The sequence below is a fragment of the Dromiciops gliroides genome, chromosome 1 (assembly GCF_019393635.1).
Source record: "Dromiciops gliroides isolate mDroGli1 chromosome 1, mDroGli1.pri, whole genome shotgun sequence".
Lineage (NCBI taxonomy): Eukaryota > Metazoa > Chordata > Mammalia > Microbiotheria > Microbiotheriidae > Dromiciops > Dromiciops gliroides.
In genome coordinates, this window is record NC_057861.1 from 75,563,649 (window position 1) to 75,587,294 (window position 23,646).

General features: G+C 42.0%; 1 protein-coding gene across 1 annotated transcript in view; it reads left to right on the forward strand.

The window, feature by feature from the left end:
• Positions 1–23,646, forward strand: part of IQANK1 (IQ motif and ankyrin repeat containing 1) — a 60,294-nt gene that overhangs the window by 18,931 nt on the left and 17,717 nt on the right. The window contains exons 3-9 of the mRNA XM_043991136.1: positions 3,239–3,372; positions 3,529–3,693; positions 4,497–4,688; positions 5,459–5,584; positions 13,671–13,810; positions 13,969–14,023; positions 16,824–16,916. Coding sequence (XP_043847071.1) covers positions 3,239–3,372; positions 3,529–3,693; positions 4,497–4,688; positions 5,459–5,584; positions 13,671–13,810; positions 13,969–14,023; positions 16,824–16,916 — 905 coding nt within the window. The remainder of the gene's footprint in view (positions 1–3,238; positions 3,373–3,528; positions 3,694–4,496; positions 4,689–5,458; positions 5,585–13,670; positions 13,811–13,968; positions 14,024–16,823; positions 16,917–23,646) is intronic.

Here is a 23,646-nt window from a genome sequence, read left to right on the forward strand (position 1 = left end):
CAGATGGGATGGGAGAAACTGAAGCAAATCGATTAAGGGACTTGCCCAGGATCACATAGCTAGTGTAAACTGAGGCAAATGCTCTCTTAATGAAATTTAGATCTCTCCCCAAAGGGGAAGACCAGTGAACACAGAGGCCAATTCTTGAGATTTAAATCCCTTTCTTCCTAAAAGGGAAGGAAAGCCAGAGAAAGATAATGTCTATAAAAATTAAAAGAAAGGTTTTATTAAGCAGGGAAGAAAATCAAACATGATCATGGGTGCTCTCCAGCCTATTGCTGAATATAACACCAAACACAGGTAAGGAATTTGGAGAAAAGATGGGCTTAAAAAGGGAGATGGTGTGTGTGTGTGTTTCCAGAAAGCATTCTTGGTGATAGACAGTTTAGTTCAAAGTCTTGATGAGGAGATCTCTTCAAAAAGAAAAAGAATTATAGCTGAAGATAAGGTCCATACTCATAGTCACATAAGTCAGATAAGTCTTCGATTGACTTGAGAGTTACTGAACTTCCAGCTAGGTTTACTCTTTGTCATGAAAAGGATTTTTGGTGTGTACAAAACAGTCCTTATACAGTTCTGGTTACCTGGATAGCTGAAGGGTTCAAGCAAATCCAGGTGCCCATTTTCACAATAGTAAGTGTCTGAGATCAAATTTGATCTCAGGTCTTCCTGACTCCAGGAATATGATCTATTCTCCATTCAGCTACCCAGTTTCCTAAAGTGCAGACCTGACCATATCACCTCCTAATTCAGTAAACTCTTGTGGCTTCTTACTACTTCCAGGATCAAATACAAAACCTTGCGTTTGGTTTTTAAGCCCTTCATAACCCTTCCTACTGTTCCAATCTTCTACATCTTATTCCCCTCCACATACTCTGCAATCTAGTGGTACCGGCCTATGACATCCTCTTTCCTAATTCTGAGCATTTTTACTGACCGTCCTGCATTCCTGGAATACTCTCTCTTCCCTTCTACCTCCTAGCTTCTCTGCCTTCCTTCAAATCTCAGCTGAAGTCCCATCTTCTACAAGAAGCCTTTCTCAGACCTCCATCTTTTGACTTCCCTCTGAGACCAAGATAATATCTATAAAGCATTTAGCACAGTGTCTAGCACATTAATAGGCACTTAATAAATACCTGCTGACCAACTAACTGACCGTGCCTCTTATATAAGATGTACAGTGAAGCTGGCTTGTTAACACTGAGCCAACCAAGAGGAAAGTGTGAGAAACAGCAATAGGCAGAAGATGGAATTATTCAAGTAGGAAGGGAGGAAGCATTTAGGTGCTTGCTATGTGCTAGGCACTGAGCTAAGCAAATATAGGCAATTAAAAAAAATATACTCCCTGCTCTGGAGGAGCTTTCATTCTAATGGGGGAAGATAACACACAAAAGGAAGTTGAAAAGTCGGGGAAGGGAACTGAGGAGAAGAAAAGTGCAAGTGAGGAACTTGGTTTTGAAGTTCAGAAAGTTAGGAACTGGGCTGGGAGTGTGAAAGCTGACAAGCAGGACTGGGCCCTTCCAGGTAATGGAAGCTCCAGGAGGAACTCACCAATGAGAGAAAGGGGAGGGCAGCCTTTCTGAAAGAAGGAAGGAAACAAGCATTTATTAAGTATGTAGTATATGCCAGGAACCATGCTAAGCACCATGCAAATGTTAACTTATTTGATACTCACACCAACCCTGGGAGGTAGGTGCTATTATTATCCCCACTTTACGGTTGAGGAGACTAAGGCAGACTGGGGTGAAGTGACTTGCCCAGGGTTACACGGCTAGAACCATTTGAACTCAGGTCTTCCTGACTCCAGGCCTACTTCTCTTTCCACTACACCGTAGCTGAGAAGGAGATTCCAAAGTGAGCAGACAGTAGGAGTGGTAGGCTGTCCCAAATCCAGAAGGCCTCAGGCACTGAGGGAAGTTTCAGGATGAGTCAGCAAGGCTTAGTAAAAGCTGCATGTTTTTTAAATCCTAAAAACCAGGAGCAGGACAGGGAGGAGAAGGAAAGTACAAAGAATAAAGCAATAACAACTCACCAGAAGATTACATTTAATGGAGGGGACAAGATATAAATAAATTTATACAGGATAAACATAAAAAGAATAAATAACTACTTCTGTACATGCATTCAGTATAACTATAAGGTGAATAAATACAATTCTATACAGAATAGTCAAATACAAGGTAGTTTGGGAGGGACGGCACTAGCAGTTGGGATCAGGAAAAGATGGTACCTAAACTGAGCCTTATAGGAAGGGAAGGACTCTCTGAGACAGAGTAAGTAAAAGGAATGTATCTCTTTCAGGGGAGTGGTCAATGCAAAGGCCTGGGAATAGGAGGTAGAATGTGTATGAAGAAGGCCAATTTGGATAGATTACTGTATGTAGGGGGCAGAGAAGTGTCCAGTGGCTTGAAAAGATAGGCAGAGACCAGGTCATATAGCACTTTAAAAGCTAAATAGAGTTCAAAAGCAATAGGGAAGCTACTGGAGTTGATTCAGTAGAGGAGTCACATGGTCATACCTGTGCTTAAAGAAAAGTGCTTAGGGGCAGCTAGGTGTCAAAGTGGATAGAGCACCGGCCCTGGAGTCAGGAGTACCTGGGTTCAAATCCGGCCTCAGACACTTAACACTTACTAGCTGTGTGACCCTGGGCAAGTCACTTAACCCCAATTGCCTCACTTAAAAAAAAGAAAAGTGTTTGTACAAAAGAAGGGGGTAGTGAGAGACTGGAGGCAGGGAGACTAACTGGAAGGCTTTTGTAATAATCTGGGCAAGAGGTCCTGAACTAAAATGGTAGGTGTGTGAGAGAAGGGGTTGAATATGAGAGATGTTTTGAATGTAGAAATGGCAAGATCTGTCAACTGATTAGATACGTAGAACAAAGGAAAGGAAGGAGTCTAGGATAATACCAAATAAATACCATATAAAATTGGGTGACCACAAAGATGGTGGTGCCTTCAATGGATACAGGGAAATTTGAAGGAGGGTTCTAGAATTACTAGAAGGTTTAAGGGAAACATTAATGAGTTAAATTTTAGACATATTGAGTTTGGAATGACTCTGGGAAATCTGCTTTTGAAATGTCCTAAAACTCAGCAGAGACTAATAATGGAGTGTGTGTGTGTGTGTGTGTGTGTGTGTGTGTGTGTGTGTGTACACATGCTCAATGTTCATGTATATAATATGTGTATACACACATCTTCTTCTTTGGGTTCTCATTTCTCCCTCATCTCCACCACAGGTCCTTCCCGGGAAGATCGAGCAGCAATCACCATTCAGTGTGCCTACAGGAGGCACCTAGCACGAAAAGAACGAACCCGTCGAATGAAAGAGCGGGAAGAATACACAGCCTTGATGGACCAGCTGCAAAAAGAGGTAGGACCCCATACTAGATGGATGGTCCACAGTGACCTTTGTCACAGTGACCAGGGGTCAGCAACCTGCAATCTGTATTTGCCACATTTCTCCTAAAGTTGACTTTTGGGGGCTGGTACACCGAGAGATGAGAGGAAACCACACTTTGGCTCTTAGGCCTTCCTGGCTATGGTGAAGCGTGAGCAGGAACAGGCTCGACGGGAGCGTGAGAAGGAGGAAGAGCAACGTCGAAGGCGGCTGGAGGAGCAGAAGCGGCGGAAACGGATGTTGGAAGCTGCATTTGAGGGAGATGTAGAGGAAATGAAGGCTGTGCTGAAAGAGGTCAGCATGGGGTATTCCAAGCATGAGTGAGGGGTCTCATCCATAGGTCAGTTCAAGGTCAGCAAGAGGTCAGCCAAGGTAAACTGCTGGGTTATCCAGGGATAAGAATAGAGCCAAAATGGTCAACAAAGGGGTCACTGAGGATTCATCAAGGACCAGAACAAAGTTATAATCATTAATGAAGTCAGGTGTAGGGACTGGCAGCAGGGGCATGTTGACACCTATTTCCCAAATACTTGTCTAGCTTATTCCAAGGGATACCTCAGAATCCAAAGCAGAGCTCAGAGAGGATATAACCATGGCTCCATGAGCTTCAGAAGTCTTCCCAAAGCTGCCTTAAGGGTGGTCTCCTATCCTCAGACCAGTGTCCCAGCTTCCATATACTTTCATGGTACCCAATGTTCCATTAGAAGAACAGGCAGAAGACATGAGAGTATTTACTCCTGGGTCAGATAGAGGATAGACCTCAGAACTTGAAACATTAAGAGAGAGGATTGTCTCTGCACTTGTCCCCTGCTTCCCCTAGACCTGACCCCTGTATGGGTCATCCAGGTCTCTTCCTGTCCTGGTCTCCTCACACATACCCAATGTATATCCCAGTCTGTGTGCCTCTGCATGTTACCCATTGCAACTTTATTATCCACTAATCCCTAGGCATGTCACTGAGGAATATGTCCTTTTGTCACCCCACTTGTGTGTCTCCAGGCTGTGTCACATGAGCACTTATGCCCATATGGCCCCTGGACATGTTTTCTCCTGTCACTCCCTTTGTGTCACTGGGCATGTTGTGGGTCTTTGTGGAGGTAGGGGACGTGCTGACCCGGGAGGGCGTGGGCCGTGATGACCGGGGGAAAGCAGTGAGGCTGAAGAGCCACATGGCCATGGTGGAATGCACAGATGCAAATGGGAACACCCCACTATCAGAGGCTTCAGGAGGAGGCCATCCTGCTGCCATCAAGTTCCTCATAGAGAACGGTGCCCACCCCAACTGCAAGGTATGGAGGGAGAGGGGGACTTAGAGGAAGATAAGGAAGTGAATACAAGCAAGGAAGCTAAGGGCCCTAGCTTAGAGAGTTCTGGTGATGAGACAATAGGGGTAGTAGATGGTGGTGTGGTAGTGTTGGCCCAAGAAGTCCTGGGAAGGGAGGGAGGGATGGAGGAAGGAAGGGAGGGAGGGAGGGAGGAAGGAAAGAAGGAAGGAAGGGAGGAAGGGAGGGAAGGATGGAGGAAGGAAGGAAGGGAGGGAGGGAGGAAGGAAAGAAGGAAGGAAGGAAGGGAGGAAGGAAGGAAGGGAGGGAGGAAGGAAGGAAGGAAGGAAGGAAGGGAGGGAAGGAGGGAGGAAAGAAGGAAGGAAGGGAGGGAGGGAGGGAGAGAGGGAGGGAAGAAGGAAGGAAGGAAGGAAGGAAGGAAGGAAGGAAGGAAGGAAGGAAGGAAGGAAGGAAGGAAGGAAGGAAGGAAGGAAGGAAGGAAGGAAGGAAGGAAGGAAGGAAGGAAGAAGGAAGGAAAGAAGGAAGGAAGAAGGAAGGAAGGAAGGAAGGAAGGAAGGAAGGAAGGAAGGAAGGAAGGAAGGAAGGAAGGAAGGAAGGAAGGAAGGAAGGAAGGAAGGAAGGAAAGGAGGGAGGAAAGAAGAGTAGCCCTCACTTAGGAAGGCCTAGGGCCTTTGGCTTAGGGAATCCCGGGAGGGAGGGAAAAGAGGTGTCCTGGATGAGGGGAAAAGAGGGAAGTAGTTGAGGAGGCCCTACTCAGGGAGTCTCTTCCCACCCAGGGAGCCTTTGGTCGGACCCCTCTGTATAGAGCTGCCTTTGGTGGACACTTGGCTGCAGTGGAGATGCTTTTGCAGCATGGATCAGATCCACGAATCTATGCAGATGATGGAAATACTCCAGAGCAGGTGTGGATATGAATTACCCTATTGCCCCCCCTCCACCCCCTACCAGGATGTCTACCCCTCCATATAAAGTAATAAACCTGATTGCCAGTCTTTCCATCCACTCAACCATGAGTGTAGGCTCCCCTTCTAGACCCTTGGGCTCACGTTTTCTTTCTAAGCCCAGACTGAGACTTCTAGAGAAGACCCCATCCTCATTTTAATTCCTCTAGCACCAACCTTGGCCCGCTGCTGTCCCTAGCCTTGATTCTACTGCCTCTTAGCTTTTCTTTTCTTTAAAAATAAGTTTTTTTTCATAAATTTTTTTCATTCAGTGAAAGTCTTCCTTCTCTTCCTCCCACCTCCTCTCCCATAAATCCCCATTCTCCCCACTGAGGGAGAAAAAAAACCATCCCAAACCCTTATTTTATAAACAAGTATAGTCAAGGAAGGAAGGAAACAAGCCTCTAATTAAGCAGTGATTATGTGCTAGAAACTATGCTAAGTGCAAAAAATACAAATAGGGGAAGGGAATAGGCATTTATGAACTACCTTCTACGGGCCAGACAGCATACTAAGCACTTCATAAATATGATCACATTCCATCCTTATAACAACCCAATGAGGTAGATGTAATATACCATTTTATGGTTCAGGAAACTGAGGTAGATAAGCTAAGTGACTTGTCCAGGATTATACTGCTAATAAATGTCTGAGGCATGCTCAGCATTCTATCCACTGTGCTGCCTAGTTGCCAAATATAAGAGGGGGAAGGGGAAAAAAGACATTCACTTACCTCAAGGAGATTACATCCTAACAGCAAACACAACAAACTCCTACATTGGCCATTCTGCGCCCCCCCAAGTCTCTTTCTGTGCTCTGAGCCTTTCACCCCTTTATCAGAAAGTAGGTAGTGTTTTTCACCATGAGTCTTCTGGGATTTTGGTTGGTCACTGTGTTGATCTGAGTTCCTAAATCTTTCAAAGTTGTGTATCTTTACAATATTGTTGATACTGTATACATTGTTTTCCTGGTCCTACTTACTTCACTTTACATCAGTTCATACAAGTCTTCTCAAATTTCTCTGAAACCATCTCCTCCATCATTTCTTGCATCAAAACAGTATTTCATCATATAACGTGTTCAGCTATTCCCCTGTTGAAGAGTACCCCCTCAGTTTCCAACTCTTTGATACCACAAAAAGTGCTGCTATATTTTTGTACATATGGATCTTTTCCCTCTTTTCTTTGATCTGTCTGGCATATAGACCTAGTATTTAGAACTCAATGGGTATGTACAGTTTAATAATTTGGGGGGCATAGTTCCTGATTTCTTTCCAGAATGACTAAATCAGTTTACAACTCCACCAACAGTGCATTAGTGGATCTATTTTCCCTTTTTTTTTCTGGTAACTTTTTATGTTCACATGACTTTGATAATTCACACAGCACATCTATAGTGGTTTGTATTAACCCCCATCCTAGGTGATTATCCTACTGTCCCCTAACTCCCATTGTTCTTCAAAATTTTCATAATAAGGGGCAGCTAGATGGTGCAGTGGATAGAGCACCGGCCCTGGATTCAGGAATACCTGAGTTCGAATCCGGCCTCAGACATTTAACACTAGCTGTGTGACCCTGGGCAAGTCACTTAACCCCAATTGCCTCACCAAAAAACAAAAACAAAACAAAAAAATAAATAAAAAACTTTCATAATATCCTCAGTCCCTCCATATACAGTGTCTATGCCAAAGATCAGTAAACCCTTATGTACATTAATATTTGCATTCATAACAATTGATATATAAAATTCTCAAAATTAGATATGATCAGGCTTAATTCAGATTCCAACTCAAGTAATAAAACAAATAATAGATTGTAAAATTATAACAACAAAATTTGTTTTAAAACTCAAGATGAGAAATAAACCCTAGAAATATTGATATCACAAGGTCTTGGGCAGTATGGGAGGGAGGGGAAATGAAAAAGAAAGGGGAAAAAATGTTGACCCCAGATGAACTCCCACAAATCCAACTTTGATTCACATCTGTAAGGTAGATTTTTAATATAAGGCCCAAATTCATAGCAATTCTACACTTATAGGGGAAATTATGAAATGGCTCATACTTATGCCCCCAGTTAGAAAGCAAAACTCTTAACAATGGATTGGAGGGGCAGCTAGGTGGCGCAGTGGATAAAGCACTGGCCTTGGATTCAGGAGGACCTGAGTTCAAATCCGGCCTCAGACACTTGACACTTACTAGCTGTGTGACCCTGGGCAAGTCACTTAATCCCAATTGCCTCACCAAAAAAACCCAAAAACAAAAACAATGGATTGGAGGGACAGCTAGGTGTGGATAGAGCACCGGCCCTGGAGTCAGGAGTACCTGAGTTCAAATCAGGCCTCAGACACTTAACACTTACTAGCTGTGTGACCCTGGGCAAGTCACTTAACCCCAATTGCCTCACTAAAAAACAAAAACAATAACAACAAAAAAAAACAACAATGGATTGGAGTTAGAGCACAGTCCTTCACTAGGAAAGGTCCCTTTCTCAATAATGGCTCTGATTTCAACCTCATACCACAAACAAAGAGACACTGAGTAACATACAAGCAGGGTTGACCACAAATGTTTATGAGAAATCATGTTAAATCCAGCAAATGTATTTGTTTGTTTCTTTCTTTCGGTTTGGTTTTTGTTTTGTTTTGCGGGGCAATGGGGGTTAAATGACTTGCCCAGGGTCACACAGCTAGTAAGTGTCAAGTGTCTGAGGTCGGATTTGAACCCAGGTACTCCTGAATCCAGGGCCAGTGCTCTATCCACTGTACCACCTAGCTGCCCCCCATTACAATTCTTAAAACTCTGTGATTCTTTGTTACACAGTGGAATTTTTCTGAGATTGGGAGGATTGAGAAATGATAGAAATGTAAATGTCCCTTATGGCCCACTTCTCCCAAGGACCCAGGCCTCATATAGGTGAAGTTCACTCCTGAAGGCAGGACCCCAAAGGTCTCTAAAAGAAAGTCTCTAAAGTATGGTCTCCCCAAATGTAGAATACAGGTTGCCAATTCCTTCACAGGCACTAAGTGTACAATAAAGGCATAGGGTATGGGGTAGGTAACAACTTTTATTCCACTCACTGATGAAACTGCATAAAATGTAAAAGATATACAGGAATCCATGAACAAATATAGAAACATAAAAGACTCAAACAGCTTATTAGACTGATTAGAAACACCACCCTGTCTCATGATCAGAAAAAAAAAAAAAAAGACCCTTGCAGGCACTGCTAAATAAATATTCCCCTTTCACCTCAGGCATACTAAGTGACTCATTACAATATCGTAAACGGTTGGCAGGATCCAGATTGCCACCTCCATGTCCTGGTTTTGGTCTTCTAGATGCAGGGTGATCCAATGGAAGCCCTCTTCTTTCTCTAACAAATGTTCTGTGAAGGAAATCTCCCTCTGGGTGGACAGTTCCTGGCTCAAATCCATGAACTCTCAAACTTTAGAATTCAAACTCAAGATTATTCATGAGGTAACCCTTAAGACTGGAAATGACCATTCTCAGGGTCACTAGTCTTTAATCTGTGCTCAGGAGAAGAAACAGAACAATAAAAGGCATCCAGGAATTGGAGGTCCAGAAAGACCCATCTCAGGCTTTCCTAGGCAAGACTGATCTGATTGCCATGTGCTTCTCTTGAAAGCCATCCATTTCTGCTACTTCAAGGGGTGAAAATTCCCTCTATTCATCCTTGCTGCATTCTGGTCTACAAAGCCAAGGAGGAAAAAGCACACAAAAAGGAAAATGGGTAAAAGGGGCAAGCTGTTTCACAACTTGCTTTTGTAGACCACAGAATGGGGACGGCTAATTTGACCAGTCCATTTCTCCTGATTCTCAGTAACCAATCATCTTTTTTTTGTTTTGTTTTGTTTTGCGGGGCAATGGGGGTTAAGTGACTTGCCTAGGGTCACACAGCTGGTAAGTATCAAGTGTCTGAGGTCGGATTTGAACTCAGGTACTCCTGAATCCAGGGCTGGTGCTTTATCCGCTGCGCCACCTAGCCGCCTCCAACCAATCATCTTTTAGCCATCCCCAGTCATCAGGGACCAATTAGAGGAATTCTTTTTTTTTTTTTTTTGGTGGGGCAATGGGGGTTAAGTGACTTGCCCAGGGTCACACAGCTAGTAAGTGTCAAGTGTCTGAGGCCGGATTTGAACTCAGGTCTTCCTGAGTCCAAGGCCAGTGCTCTATCCATTGAGCTACCTAGCTGCCCCTAGAGGAATTCTTTGTCATCTCAGCAAGGAATTATAGTACTGGTCTACCTTCATGAGTCATACCCCTTCCAACAAAAGTCCACACTGTGCAATCTCATCAAGCTAATTCAGGGACTCATCAGGTTAATCAGGATCTCTCCTAAAAAGCATTCATAAAACATTCTTTTTAGAAAAAAGGAAAAATGGGATTGAATAAAGTAGGGCCTGGAAGCAGGGACATCAGTTAGGATGATAAAAATTTGCTCAATTGAATTGGAATTATTATAATTATTCAGACAAGATGAAATGTGAGATGCCAAAGTATTACATGAAATGGTGTTTCTTGATGCTTCAGACGTATGGTAAAAAACAATTCCATCAATTCTTTTATTTGCTTCTCCAAGGAGAACCTGTACCTGTAAGTTCAATTTTATGACAATTTCCTCATATCTTTTGGGTTTATTTATATTGAGAATTTCTTTTCTTTTCTTTTCTTTTTTTTTTGCAGGGCAATGAGGTTTAAATGACTTGCCCAAGGTCACAGAACTAGTGTCAAGTGTCTGAGACTGGATTTGAACTCAGGTCTTCCTGAATCCAGGGCCAGTGCTTTATCCACTGTGCCACCTAGCTGCCCCCGAGAATTTCAATATTGATATAATTAACTTCATTCTGTAATATAACGCACTGATCATTGGATAAGAATCTCCCATTTAGAGCATTACCAGGAAATTTAACATATAATCTAAAAACTGGGAGTATATTGGTGCTGAGAATTTTTTTTCAAGGAGTAATTTTTCATCATTAAAAGCATTATGCAAATACAAGCCAGGCCAGCCTTCTATTGTTATCATTCAGTCACTTCTAATTCTTCATGACCCCATTTGGGGTTTTCTTAGCAATTTCCTTGCCAAAATGGGGTCACAAAAAATCAGACACAACTGAAAAATGACTGAACAATAAAAAATTACATCCCTCCTAGGTCTCTTCTTCAGATCCCCAGTCCATTGAACCAATAGGGCCTATTCTCCATTGCTCTCACCACCCTTTCCTGGATGCCTTCCAACCAGTTAGTTTGGCAGCAATGTCCTGTTGGTTTCTCTTAATAAGCCAAGTTGTGGACCAGGGAAAGGAAAAGGTTCTGGCTACTACAAGGCTTAGAGTCAGCCTCTTGGAAAGTGTCTTCCATCTCCAGCAGCTCTCTTCAACTGTCTCCTGGAGTTCTTCTCCAAAGAGCTTTTTTTAAAAAAATGTGATATAGGGAGCGGCTAGGTGGCGCAGTGGATAAAGCACCAGCCTTGGATTCAGGAGTACCTGAGTTCAAATCTGGCTTCAGACACTTGACACTTACTAGCTGTGTGACCCTGGGCAAGTCACTTAACCCCCACTGCCCTGCAAAAAAAAAAAAAGTGATATAAAATTCCACCTTCCAATTTTGATTCTAGGATAACTTTGTATCTTCCTGAGCTGGGAAGAAATTCAATACCCAAGGTAGCAACTTATGCCCCTCAAAAGGCAGCCAGTCAATTCAAATCTTGTTAGTATAATAGGGGGTTGAATATTAGGAATACCGAAGTCTTTGAGCCAGAAGGTGTAATTGAGTCATGCCCTGGAATTCTTAAAGAGACACAGTCTAAAAGAGATAGACTGAGAGGAAGGAAGGGGACCTCAGGTGAACCCCACTCAGGACTTAGGCTGAACTAAAAAGAATCAGAGGCACAAGGACAATGGGCAAAAGAAAGAAAATGTAGGGCTGACATGTGACAGAGAAGCGGGAAATCAAGAAGGGCTGAACAGTGTCTTGAAGGAAGAGGGATTCTATGAGATGGAGGGAAGGAAGGGATTGCATTCCAGGTGTTAAGGAGCACCTGTTTAAAGCCATGGTGATAGGAAATGAACTGCTGCATGTGAGAAACAATGATTGCCGTATCTACAGTTATCCCATGTGTTAAAAAATATGGACAGTTTCATTTTTCATTGTATGATTCAGTGCTTATCACATCCATTTCCTTCTGACTCTCTTCTTGAAGAAAGTATATGTGGGGGCAGCTAGGTAGTGTGATAGATAGAGTGCTGTGATTGGAATGATGAAGACTCATCTTCATGAGTTTGAATCTGGCCTCAGACATTTACTAACTGTGTGACTCTGGGCAAGTCACTTAACCTCTATTTGCCTCAGGTACTCATCTATAAAGTGAGTTGGAGAGGGGGCGGCTAGGTGGCTCAGTGGATAAAGCACTGGCCCTGGATTCAGGAGTACCTGAGTTCAAATCCGGTCTCAGACACTTGACATTTACTAGCTGTGTGACCCTGGGCAAGTCACTTAACCCCCATTGCCCTACAAAAAAAAAAAAAAAGTGAGTTGGAGAAGGAAATGACAGACCACTCTAGTATATTTGCCAAGAAAACCCCAAATGGGGTCACAGAGTCAAACATGACTGAACAACAACAACATAAACAATGAAGTAAATTTTTTTTTAATTTAAGCATGTGTGATATGCATCCATGATACTTAATAATCTATAAGATTTGGGCCCCTTTGTTTTTTTAATCCTAACTCATATTTTTCACTGCCCTTCTGTATGCACACTTTCACTTTGAAGTTATTGAGTATGTGTTGACTTAGTTTGGAGGACTTTATTAAGTCATTCCTAGAATTTCTGTACTGTTTTGCTTATGTTTAGCTGGAATGTTGAAATACGAGATGACAAATCATTTTATAAAATGATGTTTCTTATTGCCTCTGGGTGCATGAAGAAACCAACTTTTCCAGTTTGTCTAAGGACAACCTGTGAGCAACATTTCCATTTAGTTGCAGATTCTTTGTCTTCATCTGTAGCAAAAATGTCAATATTCATGTGGTTCAGTTCTCCCAATGGTGTCAGCAAGTTGGAAATGGAGTTCACATTGATAGTACCAACAGTTAAATTAATGTTTTTAAAGGGTCTAAATACCATGTGATTGGGGGCCGCTAGGTGGTGCAGTGGATAGAGCACTGGAGTCAGGAGGACCTGAGTTCAAATCCGGTCTCAGACACTTAACACTTGCTAGCTGTGTGACCCTGGGCAAGTCACTTAACCCCAATTGCCTCACTAAATAAATAAACAAATAAATACCATGTGATTCTTAGCCCTCTCTGCCACCATTTTTTTTGCCCCTCGACCCTGATCAATGTGTAAGCTAAAGGGGTAGGGCATATGTACTGGAGTTCAGTGTGTGATTTTCTTTATGTTGGGGGCTACCGTGGCCAAGGAATTTATCAGCTTGCACCAAACCCTACACACTTAGCTGGAATTGTCCTCAAATCTTTTCCACTAGGTAGAACCTGCCAGGGCTACTGATCTAGTACCATCACCTTAGAGGGTCCAGGATTACCTCCATATCTCAGTAAAGTATCAGAATGTTTCTGGAGTGATAACATAAACTTGCAATGATGCACATTCTAATGACTATGATGATGTATGGTATGATAGAAAGAGTGTTGGATCTGGAATTAGGATGCCAGGGTTTTTCATTCTGGATCAGACATTCTAGCTTTGGAAAGTTATTCTCTTTTTTTGAGCCTGTTTCTTTATCTAGAAATGGAGGTAAAGGGGGCAGCTAGGTGGCGCAGTGGATAAAGCACCGGCCCTGGATTCAGGAGTACCTGAGTTCAAATCCGGCCTCAGACACTTGACACTTACTAGATGTGTGACCCTGGGCAAGTCACTTAACCCCCATTGCCCTGCCAAAAAACAAAACAAAATGAAATGGAGGTAAAAATGTTTGACCTCTCTATTTTCCAGGTTCCCTAACATAGGCGTGTATACCCACCTGCATGTATTCATGTCTTTCCTGTATACTTCATGTGTAGGTAGCCTCCCTGGATGCTGTGGTAGATGTCTTGAGGTCCTGGGACATTAGTCTCACAGACACCATGCTGAAGAAGATGGAGGCTGAGCAGGAACGTCGGGCCCAAGAAGCCCAGAAGCAGAAGGAAGCAGAAACCAAGCGGTGCCCTTGGGAAAGGGAAGGGTGGGGAGAGGGAGGCCATTTCAGGTATTAGATGAGAGGCATTGGGGTGGGTCTCAGGGTGCAAGTGAAGGCTAGAGTGCATAGAGGTAAAGACTGGGGGAAACCACCACCCTCACTTCCCCTTTCCATTCTTACAGAATGGCTGCCAATGTGCGGGAGCTACAGAAGGAACAGGAACGATGTCAAAAGGAGGTTAATATGAACAGGATGCTAACCCCATGGTCCCTCAAAACCATGCCCCACCCAAACAAATTCCCAATATAGGTTCCCAATCCCACTGAGTCCCAATTGGAAGAGTCATCAGAGGGTATCTAGTAGACCCCTTACTTTATCATGAATCCCCTCAACAGCATCCCCAAGCATCCACCTGCCACTTTAAAACTTCTTGAGAGGGAGAATCCGCTACCTCCTGAAGCAGCCATTTCACTTTTGAACAATTCTAATTCTTTGGACATGTTTTCATACATCAAGCCTACATCAATTCATCTACAGCTTCCATCCATTATCTCTAATTCTGCCTTCCTAGGGTCAAGAAGCCCATCTGGCACCTCTTATACATGACAATCCTTCAGATACATGAAGGCAGATACCATGTCCTACCTTGGCAGCTAGGTGGTACAGTGGCTACAGCACCAGGCCCAGCATCAAGAAGACCTGACCTGAGTTCAAATGTGACCTCAGATACTTCCTACCTGTGTGACCCTGAGCAAATCACTTAACCCTGTTTGCCTCAGTTTCCTTTTCTGTAAAATGAAACAGAGAAGGAAATGATGCCCAGGGTCACACAGCTAGCAAAGGTTTACCAAGTAAACCTTAAATGGGGTCACAAAGAATCAGACAACTGAAAAATGACTAAACAAAAAAAAATCACTTCCCTCCTAAGTCTCTTCTTTAAATATCTCCAGTCCATTGAACCAACAGAGCCTATTCTCCAGGGCTCTCACCAGCCTTTTCTGTATGCTTTCCAATCAGTCAGGGTGGCATCAATCACAATTAATCACGAGATGTATTGATGTATTCTGTCCATGGAGACTGGAGCAGGACTGTTCCTGTAGTTTGTATGCCAGAACTCTCTGAATGCAGCGTGAGCAAGAGAGCTTTAACATAGTGGAGGCCATGTCCACTTTTTACCCTTATTGGTCACTAAGTCCACTAAGACCCCCAACCATATCTTTTCTTACAGGAACTCTAATACAGTTGTTGCTTGCCCATTCTGTAATTGTGACATTGACTTTCTAAACCCAAAATGTAGGAAATTACATTTGTCCCTGTTACATTTTATCTTATTTGCTTCACCCCATTGTTCTAACCTCTTGAGACCTTTATGAATCCTAATTTTATCCTCAACTGTATTAGAGATTCCTCTCAGTTCCATGCCATCTGAAAATTTGATAAGTATGCCTTTCCTGGCTTCAAGGTATTGATAAAAACATCGAATATCACAGAACTGAGAGCAGACCTCTCAGACCACCCTTCAAGTTGACATGAGCCCATTAATGACTACTCTTTGAGTCTAATCATTCAGCCAATTCTGAATTCCCCTCCTTGTATTATCAATGAGCCCACATTTCTCCACTTTGTCCACAAAGATAACGTGAAATAATGCACTGAATGCTTTCTTAAGTATGTTATGTCTACAATATTCCTCTTACCTACCAGTCTAGCTACTCTGTTAGAAAAGGAAATGAGGCTTGGTCTGGAATAACCTGTTCTTGTTGAACCTGTTGTATTCTGATTGTGTGTGTGTGTATGTGTGAGTGAGTGAGTGATTTTTCTTCCCTTTTTAAATGTTCTCAGACCATCCCTTTAGTTGTGCCAGGAATAGAATCATCCCTTCCAAAGTTGTGCCAGGAATAGAATGAGGCTCATTGTCCTTTAGTTTACAGACTCCACCCTCTTCTCTTTTTTGAAAATTGGGGCAACTTTGCCATTTTCCAGTTCTTTAAGCAACCTTTGCCATCCTCCAAAATCTTTCAAAGATCATGCACAGTACATCAGCAGTCACCTCTGTCAGTTATTTATTTCAGTACCATGGGACAAAGTCCAAGCATTGGCTTGAATTTACTGAGGAAAATTGGCTTCTCTTTTACCATCTCACTTATCTTGAATTTCTTCTCCCCACAATTCCTTTCTGTTTTGTTCTTTTCCAACTATAAGGATTGTTTTTCTTGAAAGAGAAAACAAAAGAAAAATAAGGGCTGACTAGTTCTGCCTTTTTGCTTTTATCCACCATCATCCACCTAGAGCAGCAGTCCTTCCTAGGTCTTAATCCTACTCTTGGCCACAGAATAGCTTACAAAGCCAGCTTTGTTGTCCTCTACCTTCCTACCCAACTCATCCCATGCATCATCCCCTGTCCAAAGTCTTCTTCTTCTTCTTCTTCTTTTTTTGTGTGAGACAGTTGGGGTTAAGTGACTTGCCCAGGGTCACACAGCTAGTAAGTGTTAAGTGTCTGAAACTGGATTTGAACTCAGGTCCTCCTGAATCCAGGGCCGGTGCTCTATCCACTGTGCCACCTAGCTGCTCCCCAAGGTCTTCTTACAGGACAATACTATCCTTTTTCATTCATCCTCAGTTATCTGCTCTTGCTTCCATTTTTTTCTGCCTATATTTCTTTAGAATTTGAATTAATCATTGAGGTCCCTGTATAGTCACTTGTCTCTTTAGCTCCTCTTTCTCCTCAGAATCATTTATGATTGTGTCTTCTCCCCAGAGTGAGTCTCCCAAAGCTATGTACCCCATTCTATGGTCCTCAAGAACCCAGCATTTCTCCCAAAACCCAGATCTTCACAACCCAGGCCCTTTAAACACCAATGTAGCCCCCTACTCCTAGGTACCTCCATTAGGTCCCTCTAATCCAAGATCCCCTAAAGTCAGATTTTCTAAACCTAGGATCCTTAAATCCAGAGCCTTCCAAACCCAGATCCCCCATCATGAGCTTCCCATAGAGAGCAGGCCGATTCAACCAACCTTCCTCTTTGCCCCCCAACAGCTGCAAAGAGCCTACTGTGAACTTAACAGGAGGATCACAGAGCACGACAAATGTGAAAGGAAGAAGATGGATAAAACAGAGATTACTCTGCAGGTGGGAGAGGTGCCACTGCTAGAGGAGAGGGTCATATTGTGTGAGGGTGACAAGTCACTCTGGAGGGGTCCCCACAGGGAAGGAGGTGTGGATGACACAAAAGGGAGGACCACTGTATGGGAGGGATAACTGAAGGAGAAAAGGTCACACCAGAGGGCTGTCACAATGAAGGGTACAAATAAATAGTAAAATTGACCAAACTTCCAAGGAGGGGGAACTCACTTCTCTAGGCAACCCATTCCACCTTGTGACAGTCTAACTGTTAGGAAGTTTTTCCTGACATCATGCAAAGTTCTGGCTCTGGGTAGCTGTGATTTTTAGGAACTTTTCTGCCAGTGGATCTGAATCAAGGATCTGAATATGGTTTTGTGACCGTTTCATTTCCCCCATCATCTTCCCTAAGCTAGATATACCTGTCAGATCCATCAATCAGTCAGACAAACATTTATTGTTTACTATATGCCTGACATTCTGCTAAACCCTGGTGATAAAAAGAAAAAGCAGATTGTCCCTGCCCTCAAGGGGCTTGCATTCTAACAAGGGAGACAACACATACAAGGTACAGACAGAATGGATGGAAGGCAACCTTGGAGGGGAAAGCATTAGCCCAGCAGAGGAAGACACAAAATAAGCAGACCCAGGCCCTAATCTTGGAGGTAGGGGTGGAGCTGGATGGAGATTAGACACAAAAAGCTTCAGAATAGCCCAAGACAATGCATAACTCTTGCTAAAATGTTAAACACGCTGGTTTTCTCTAACATAATATGTGTTAGTTTGCCTGCCTTATTGAGGTAAATTATGCACATAGATTCCAAGTGTTACAGGAGTCCCCAGGAGAGGGAGACCTCACTGTGAGCTAGGGTGAAGACTGCAGGGAGGATATGAGAGTGGAGATGGGCATTTGAGGATCTGGAGTTGGAGATATGCAAAGGGGTAGAAGAAGAGAGAATATCATAAGCTAAAGTGCAAATCTAGGAAGGAGCCTACTGGCTGGGGCGGGTGAGGGTTGGGAGAATGAGGATGAGTAGTCTACTTTGGCTGGGGTGAAGGGTGACAAGTGTTGGGGAGTAATTGGAAATAGTTGGGGGATGAGACTGAAAAGGCAGATTGGGGCCAGAGGGAGGGGGAGCTTGAATGCTAGGCTAAGGAGTGGGCATTTTATTCTGTGGTCAGTGAGGTACCTTTCACTTTTGAAGGACTAATCAAACAGAATGGATTGTAAGGGGTAGAGAGCAGAGGAGGGGAGGCTACTTAGGAGGCTATTGTCCCCATGTAGGCTAGCACAGAGCATCTTAAACTTTTTCCACTCACGACCCCTTTTCACCTGAGAAATTTTTACATGACCCCAGGTATATAGGTTTATAAAATAGGTATACATAACCTTTTATTGTTGCCAAATTTTTCATAACCCCCACATTCAGTTATGTAGCCCCATATGGAGCCATGATCTACAGTTTAAGAAGCTTTGAGCTAGGGGATATTGAAGAGGAGACTGATATGAACGCTATTGTAAAAGAAGACTAGATAAGAGAAGGCTCATTGATTGAGTGGCTGTGGATAAAGATGGTGGCAATGCGACTGCACTCCAGGCTTTCCTTGGTTCTGATGCCTCAGCCCAAAATTACAGAATTACAGAAACTTAACTTTGGAAAGGAACTCAGAAACTACCTAGCCCAACCTCTACTAGAGCAAGAATTTGCTCTACAACAGATTCAACATGTGCCTCAAGCACTGAGCCTTCAACAGACTCAAGTGCCCCAAGCACTGAGCCTTCATTAGGGATACAAAGACAAAAACAAAATGATCCCTGTCCTCAAGGAGCTTGCATTCTATTGGGAAGATACATGATCTCTCCTTTGGTGTTTTTGTGACTCCTCTCTTGGTTCTTCTCCTGCCTGTCAAATCCTTCCCAGTCTCTTTTCCTGGGTCTTCATTCAAATCACACACACCACATTAAGCCAAATCTCTGTCTTTTGTCTCCCTTTATTCTCTCACTTAGGGATCTCTCAACACCCATGTATCTGTCATTTCTATGTAGAAGATTCCAAGATCTATATATCCATCCCTGGTCTTTCTCCTGAGCTTCAGTCCTGCTTTACCAACTCCTATTGGACATTTTGAATTGGATGTCCCATGAGCATTTCAAGTTCAATATAGCCAAAACAGAATTTATTATCTTTCACCCAAAACCTTCCCCTTTTCTGAACTTCCCTATTATTGTTGTGGGCACCTCAACATAATCCTTCTCGTTACTAAGGTTCAAAACCTCATTGTCATCCTTGATTCCTCCCTCTTGCTCACCCCGTATAGCTAATCAGTTGCTAAATCTCATTTCTTTCCCTACAATATTTCTCACGTGTCCTATACTCTGTACTCACACTACTGTTACCTTAATTCAGGTCCTCATCCCTCTTGTCTGGACTTTCACAATGGCCTTCTAATTGGATTCCCCACTTCAAGTCTGTCCCCACTCTAACTCATTTTCTGTACCTCTGCCCTAGTGATTTTCCTTAACCATGAGTTTGACCATGTTATTCCCCCTGCCAGCCAAATTTTTTCAGTCTGTTAAGATCTTTTTGGATCTTAATGGGGCCACCTTCTTTTCTTATTCATGTTCTTGATGATGTCTCTTATAATTGCTCCTCACTCATAAATTATCCCTGTTAACATGCAACAGCCTGCTAGTATCCAGCTTGAGTTTTTCAAATGCCTTTCAGATTGCCTGAAATTTTAATTCTTCTGAGAGCATAGTATTCCATGAATCACGGTCATATGACATCACCAGGAAAACACTGGCATTAAAGAGAGTCTTTTAAGTAAAAAGAAGCTTGGAATCACTGAGCATACTTCACAGTCTCCTACATGTGATCCATCATGAATTTTCATTTGCTTCTGGTTCTAGCTCATCATCCATTGACAGGGTCCATCCCAAATGTGTGCAGTAATAGACCAACACAGAGGACAGCCTAGCCAACAGTGTCATTAACTTGACAATATATATCCTTCATCTGCTTTTTTTTTCCTCTGTGGATTTCTACCTGAACTCTTTTGAGTGGCCTTTAGATCTCGTTGAAGAAACCCTAGTGTTTGAGCTATAAACAGTATCTGGAGAACCTTGACATCTATAGAGAATACCTCCTCCATTGGGACTCTGAATAGGACATTCTCCATGACAGTGGTGAACATCTAAGGTGAGTAACAAACATCTCACTGGTCTATTCTCTGATTAATGTTAATATTTAAGTGATTGTTGAATAAAACTCAGCAATCGCATTTGTCAGGTTTCTAATTAATATATGTACGGTAAATAATTTATTGTCAAAGAACCTTTAAAGCTAAGTTTTGTTCTCCTGAATGATATGCTTTTCAAAAATAATCAACAAATGGGGGTAGCTAGATGGTACAGTGGATAAAGTGTCGGCCCTGAATTCAGGAGGACCTGAGTTCAGATCTGGCCTTGGACATTTGGCACTTGCTAGCTGTGTGAACCTGGGCAAGTCACTTAACTCTCATTGTTCCACCAAAAAAAATTAAAAATAATCAATAAATAAGAAATACAATGGAATTCTATATTCTCTAAATTCAATCTCATTTTCATATTAAGGAAAATCTCTATACTTGTGTGTAAATTTTTTTAATTTGTAAATGGATAATGCATTTTATCAAAGGCCTTTCCTTTTATGCTTTTTATATAATTTTTATTATTTCTAAGACTTATTATAGTGATTTTTTCCTACTATTGAATATACATTCCTTATATAAGTACTACTTGGCTTGTAAACAATATTTTGATATGCTGTTATATTTCATTTGGTGGGTTATTTTGTTTAATATATTTGTGTCATGCCTCATTGTGGCATGGAGATGATTCTTAAAGACTTAACTAGCAAAACATAATTCTGTTAGGCAGGTTCTTCCATGCTGAAAGAGGCATTAAGTATGGTCCTAGCAACAATGTATAGCAGCTTTCTGGAGACCAACCTAGCTAAGTACAAAAAGGCTCATCATCAGTAGGCCAGCGATTAAGTGATGGATTATTTGGCCATAATAAAGAAAAATGCAAAATGGCCCTCAACCCTATGTGGCCACTTAATGCCTCTGCAGTGATAGAGGAAGATGCTAAGAATCATAAAGCTTTTAGGATATCTATAAAGAGTAATTAAGATACTGTCCAAATGAGAAAACAAAAAATAATCACACCATAAAGAGCTATTATGGTGACAGGGACACCCACCTAGATGATGAGAAAGACTCCAAAATCTCTACAGGGAAAGCCTCAAAGCAAAGCACAGATTGAGTACAAGTCCAGCTAGAATTCCTGGAAGAAATGAAGCAAGAGTTTTTAAAAGATTTTATAAATGGGGGGCAGCTAGGTGGCGCAGTGGATAGAGCACCGGCCCTGGAGTCAGGAGTACCTGAGTTCAAATCCAGCCTCAGACACTTAACACTTACTAGCTGTGTGACCCTGGGCAAGTCACTTAACCCCAATTGCCTCACTAAAAAAAAAAAAAAAAAGATTTTATAAATGAAATGAGAGCATTAGAGAAAAGAATTGCAAGAGAAATGAATACTATGAGAGAAAGACATGGAAAAAAAGAATTAACAGTTTAGCATAAGTGGTACAAAATCTTTTCCAAATTATAGATCCCTTGAAAATTAGAATGAACCAAAAAGAAATGAATGACTTGGGGCAACTAGGTAGAACAGTGGATAAAGCATAGTCCCTGGATTCAGGAAGACCTGAGTTCAAATCCAGCCTCAGACACTTGACACTCACTAGCTGTGTGACCCTGGGCAAGTCACTTAACCCTCATTGCCCTGCCAAAAAAAAAAGAAAGAGAGAAATTAATGACTCCATGAAACAAAAAGAAATATTAAAACAAAGTCAAAAGATTTTTAAAATAAAAAAAATTTAAGATGTCAAAAACAACTCATCTGGGAAACTGATGAAGGAAACGCAACTTAAGAATCCATTGGACTACATAAAATCCATGACCAAAAGAAGAGCCTAAATCTTAAGGAATTGTGAAAGAACATATTAGACACATTAGAACAAGAAGGTAAAATGAAAATAGAATGAATCGCTAATCACTTCCTGAAGGAAATCTCAAAATTAAAATTTCTAAGAACATTAAAGCCAAAATCCAGCCCTTCAATGTCAAAGAAAAATACCGTAAAGCAGGTAGAAAGAAAGAGTTGAAGTTTTGAGGAACCAAGTCAGGATTAGAGCTAATCAGAATTTTACTTCCTTTTAGTGTTGATTTCATTCATATTATTGTAGTAATTATCAATAGACAATAAACATTTGTTAAGCCCTTACTATGTCAGGAAATGTGCTTCACAGAGCTTACTATCTAATAGGGAAAGAAAATACACAAAAGGAGGGGGGAGAGGGGAAAAAAGGTATTTCTGTGGATGATGGAGTAGAGATGGTAAAAAGATAAAAAATTCCAAAAGGAGTGCAGCTGAGTGGGAAAGGAGAAGTCTGTGGAGATGTCTGTCCTGTTCCCTTTCCTTAAATGGAGGAGTTTATGACTCTACCTTCCAATCAGAGGGCCAGAGGGTACTGATAAGGTTTGAGTGACAAGGCTGATTGGATCTGGCAAGATAATGAGATTTCTCAATGATAATTTAGAGAGAGGGGTAGGGCATGATGGAGAAATCCCAAATGAGGGGGGTAGGAGGGATGTATATGATGTAATTATATATGTTGTTCTGGTTCTGTTTACTTCATACAAGTCTTCCCATTTTTCTCTGAATTCCTCATATTCAGTTTCTCATAGCATAATAATATTCTATCACATGAAATAGATTATATTTTAATTGATGGCGTCATAGGAGCAACAATTTCACACCAAACAGGCTAGTTTTGTGGGTTTGTTTTTTTTAAAGGTAATGGTGGGGGCAGCTAGGTGGCACAGTGAATAAAGCAGCAGCCCTGGATTCAGGAGGACCTGAATTCAAATCCAGCCTCAGACACTTGACACTTACTAGCTGTGTGACCCTGGACAAGTCACTTAACCCTCATTGCCCCACAAACAAACAAACAAACAAAAAACAAAATATAGGTAATGAGGGGGCAACTAGGTGGCACAGTGGATAAAGCACCAGCCCTGGATTCAGGAGAACCTACTAGCTGTGTGACCCTGGGCAAGTCACTTAACTCTCATTGCCCCTCGCAAAAAAAAAAAAAAAAGAAAGAAAAGAAAAGAAAAGAAAAGAAAACGAAACCATGCTCAGAGCCTTCTTTGGTTCAGGGGACCAAGACTCAAACCATTGACATAGCTTCCTATTCACCCAAGTACACAAGGAGTTTAGGGTTCCTCAAACTTGGCACCTGCTTCTGACTGGCATGCCTCCTTAGCAGATATGGAGTCAGGAAAGTTATATCCTCCTGAACCAATGCTACATTCTTGCCAAACATTCTTTTCTTGGTACAGTTAAGTAAACTTATTATCATTAAGTCTTAAATGATCTGTGAGTAGCTCATTTTGGTCTAGTTCTAAACCTGAACCATCAAAACAGACTTCTCTAAAACAACACATCAGTGATACCCATATAATTTCTGAATCAGTCATCTGTATGTAGTTACACTGACTCATTAGAGCAAAGTTCAAAATCAATATCAACTTAAAGAAATACAAAAATGAGAAAAAGATGCCACCCAATTGAAGCACTAGAAGTTAACCAGAAGTTAACCCCCCACAAAAAAAAATGGAAATGGAAAAAA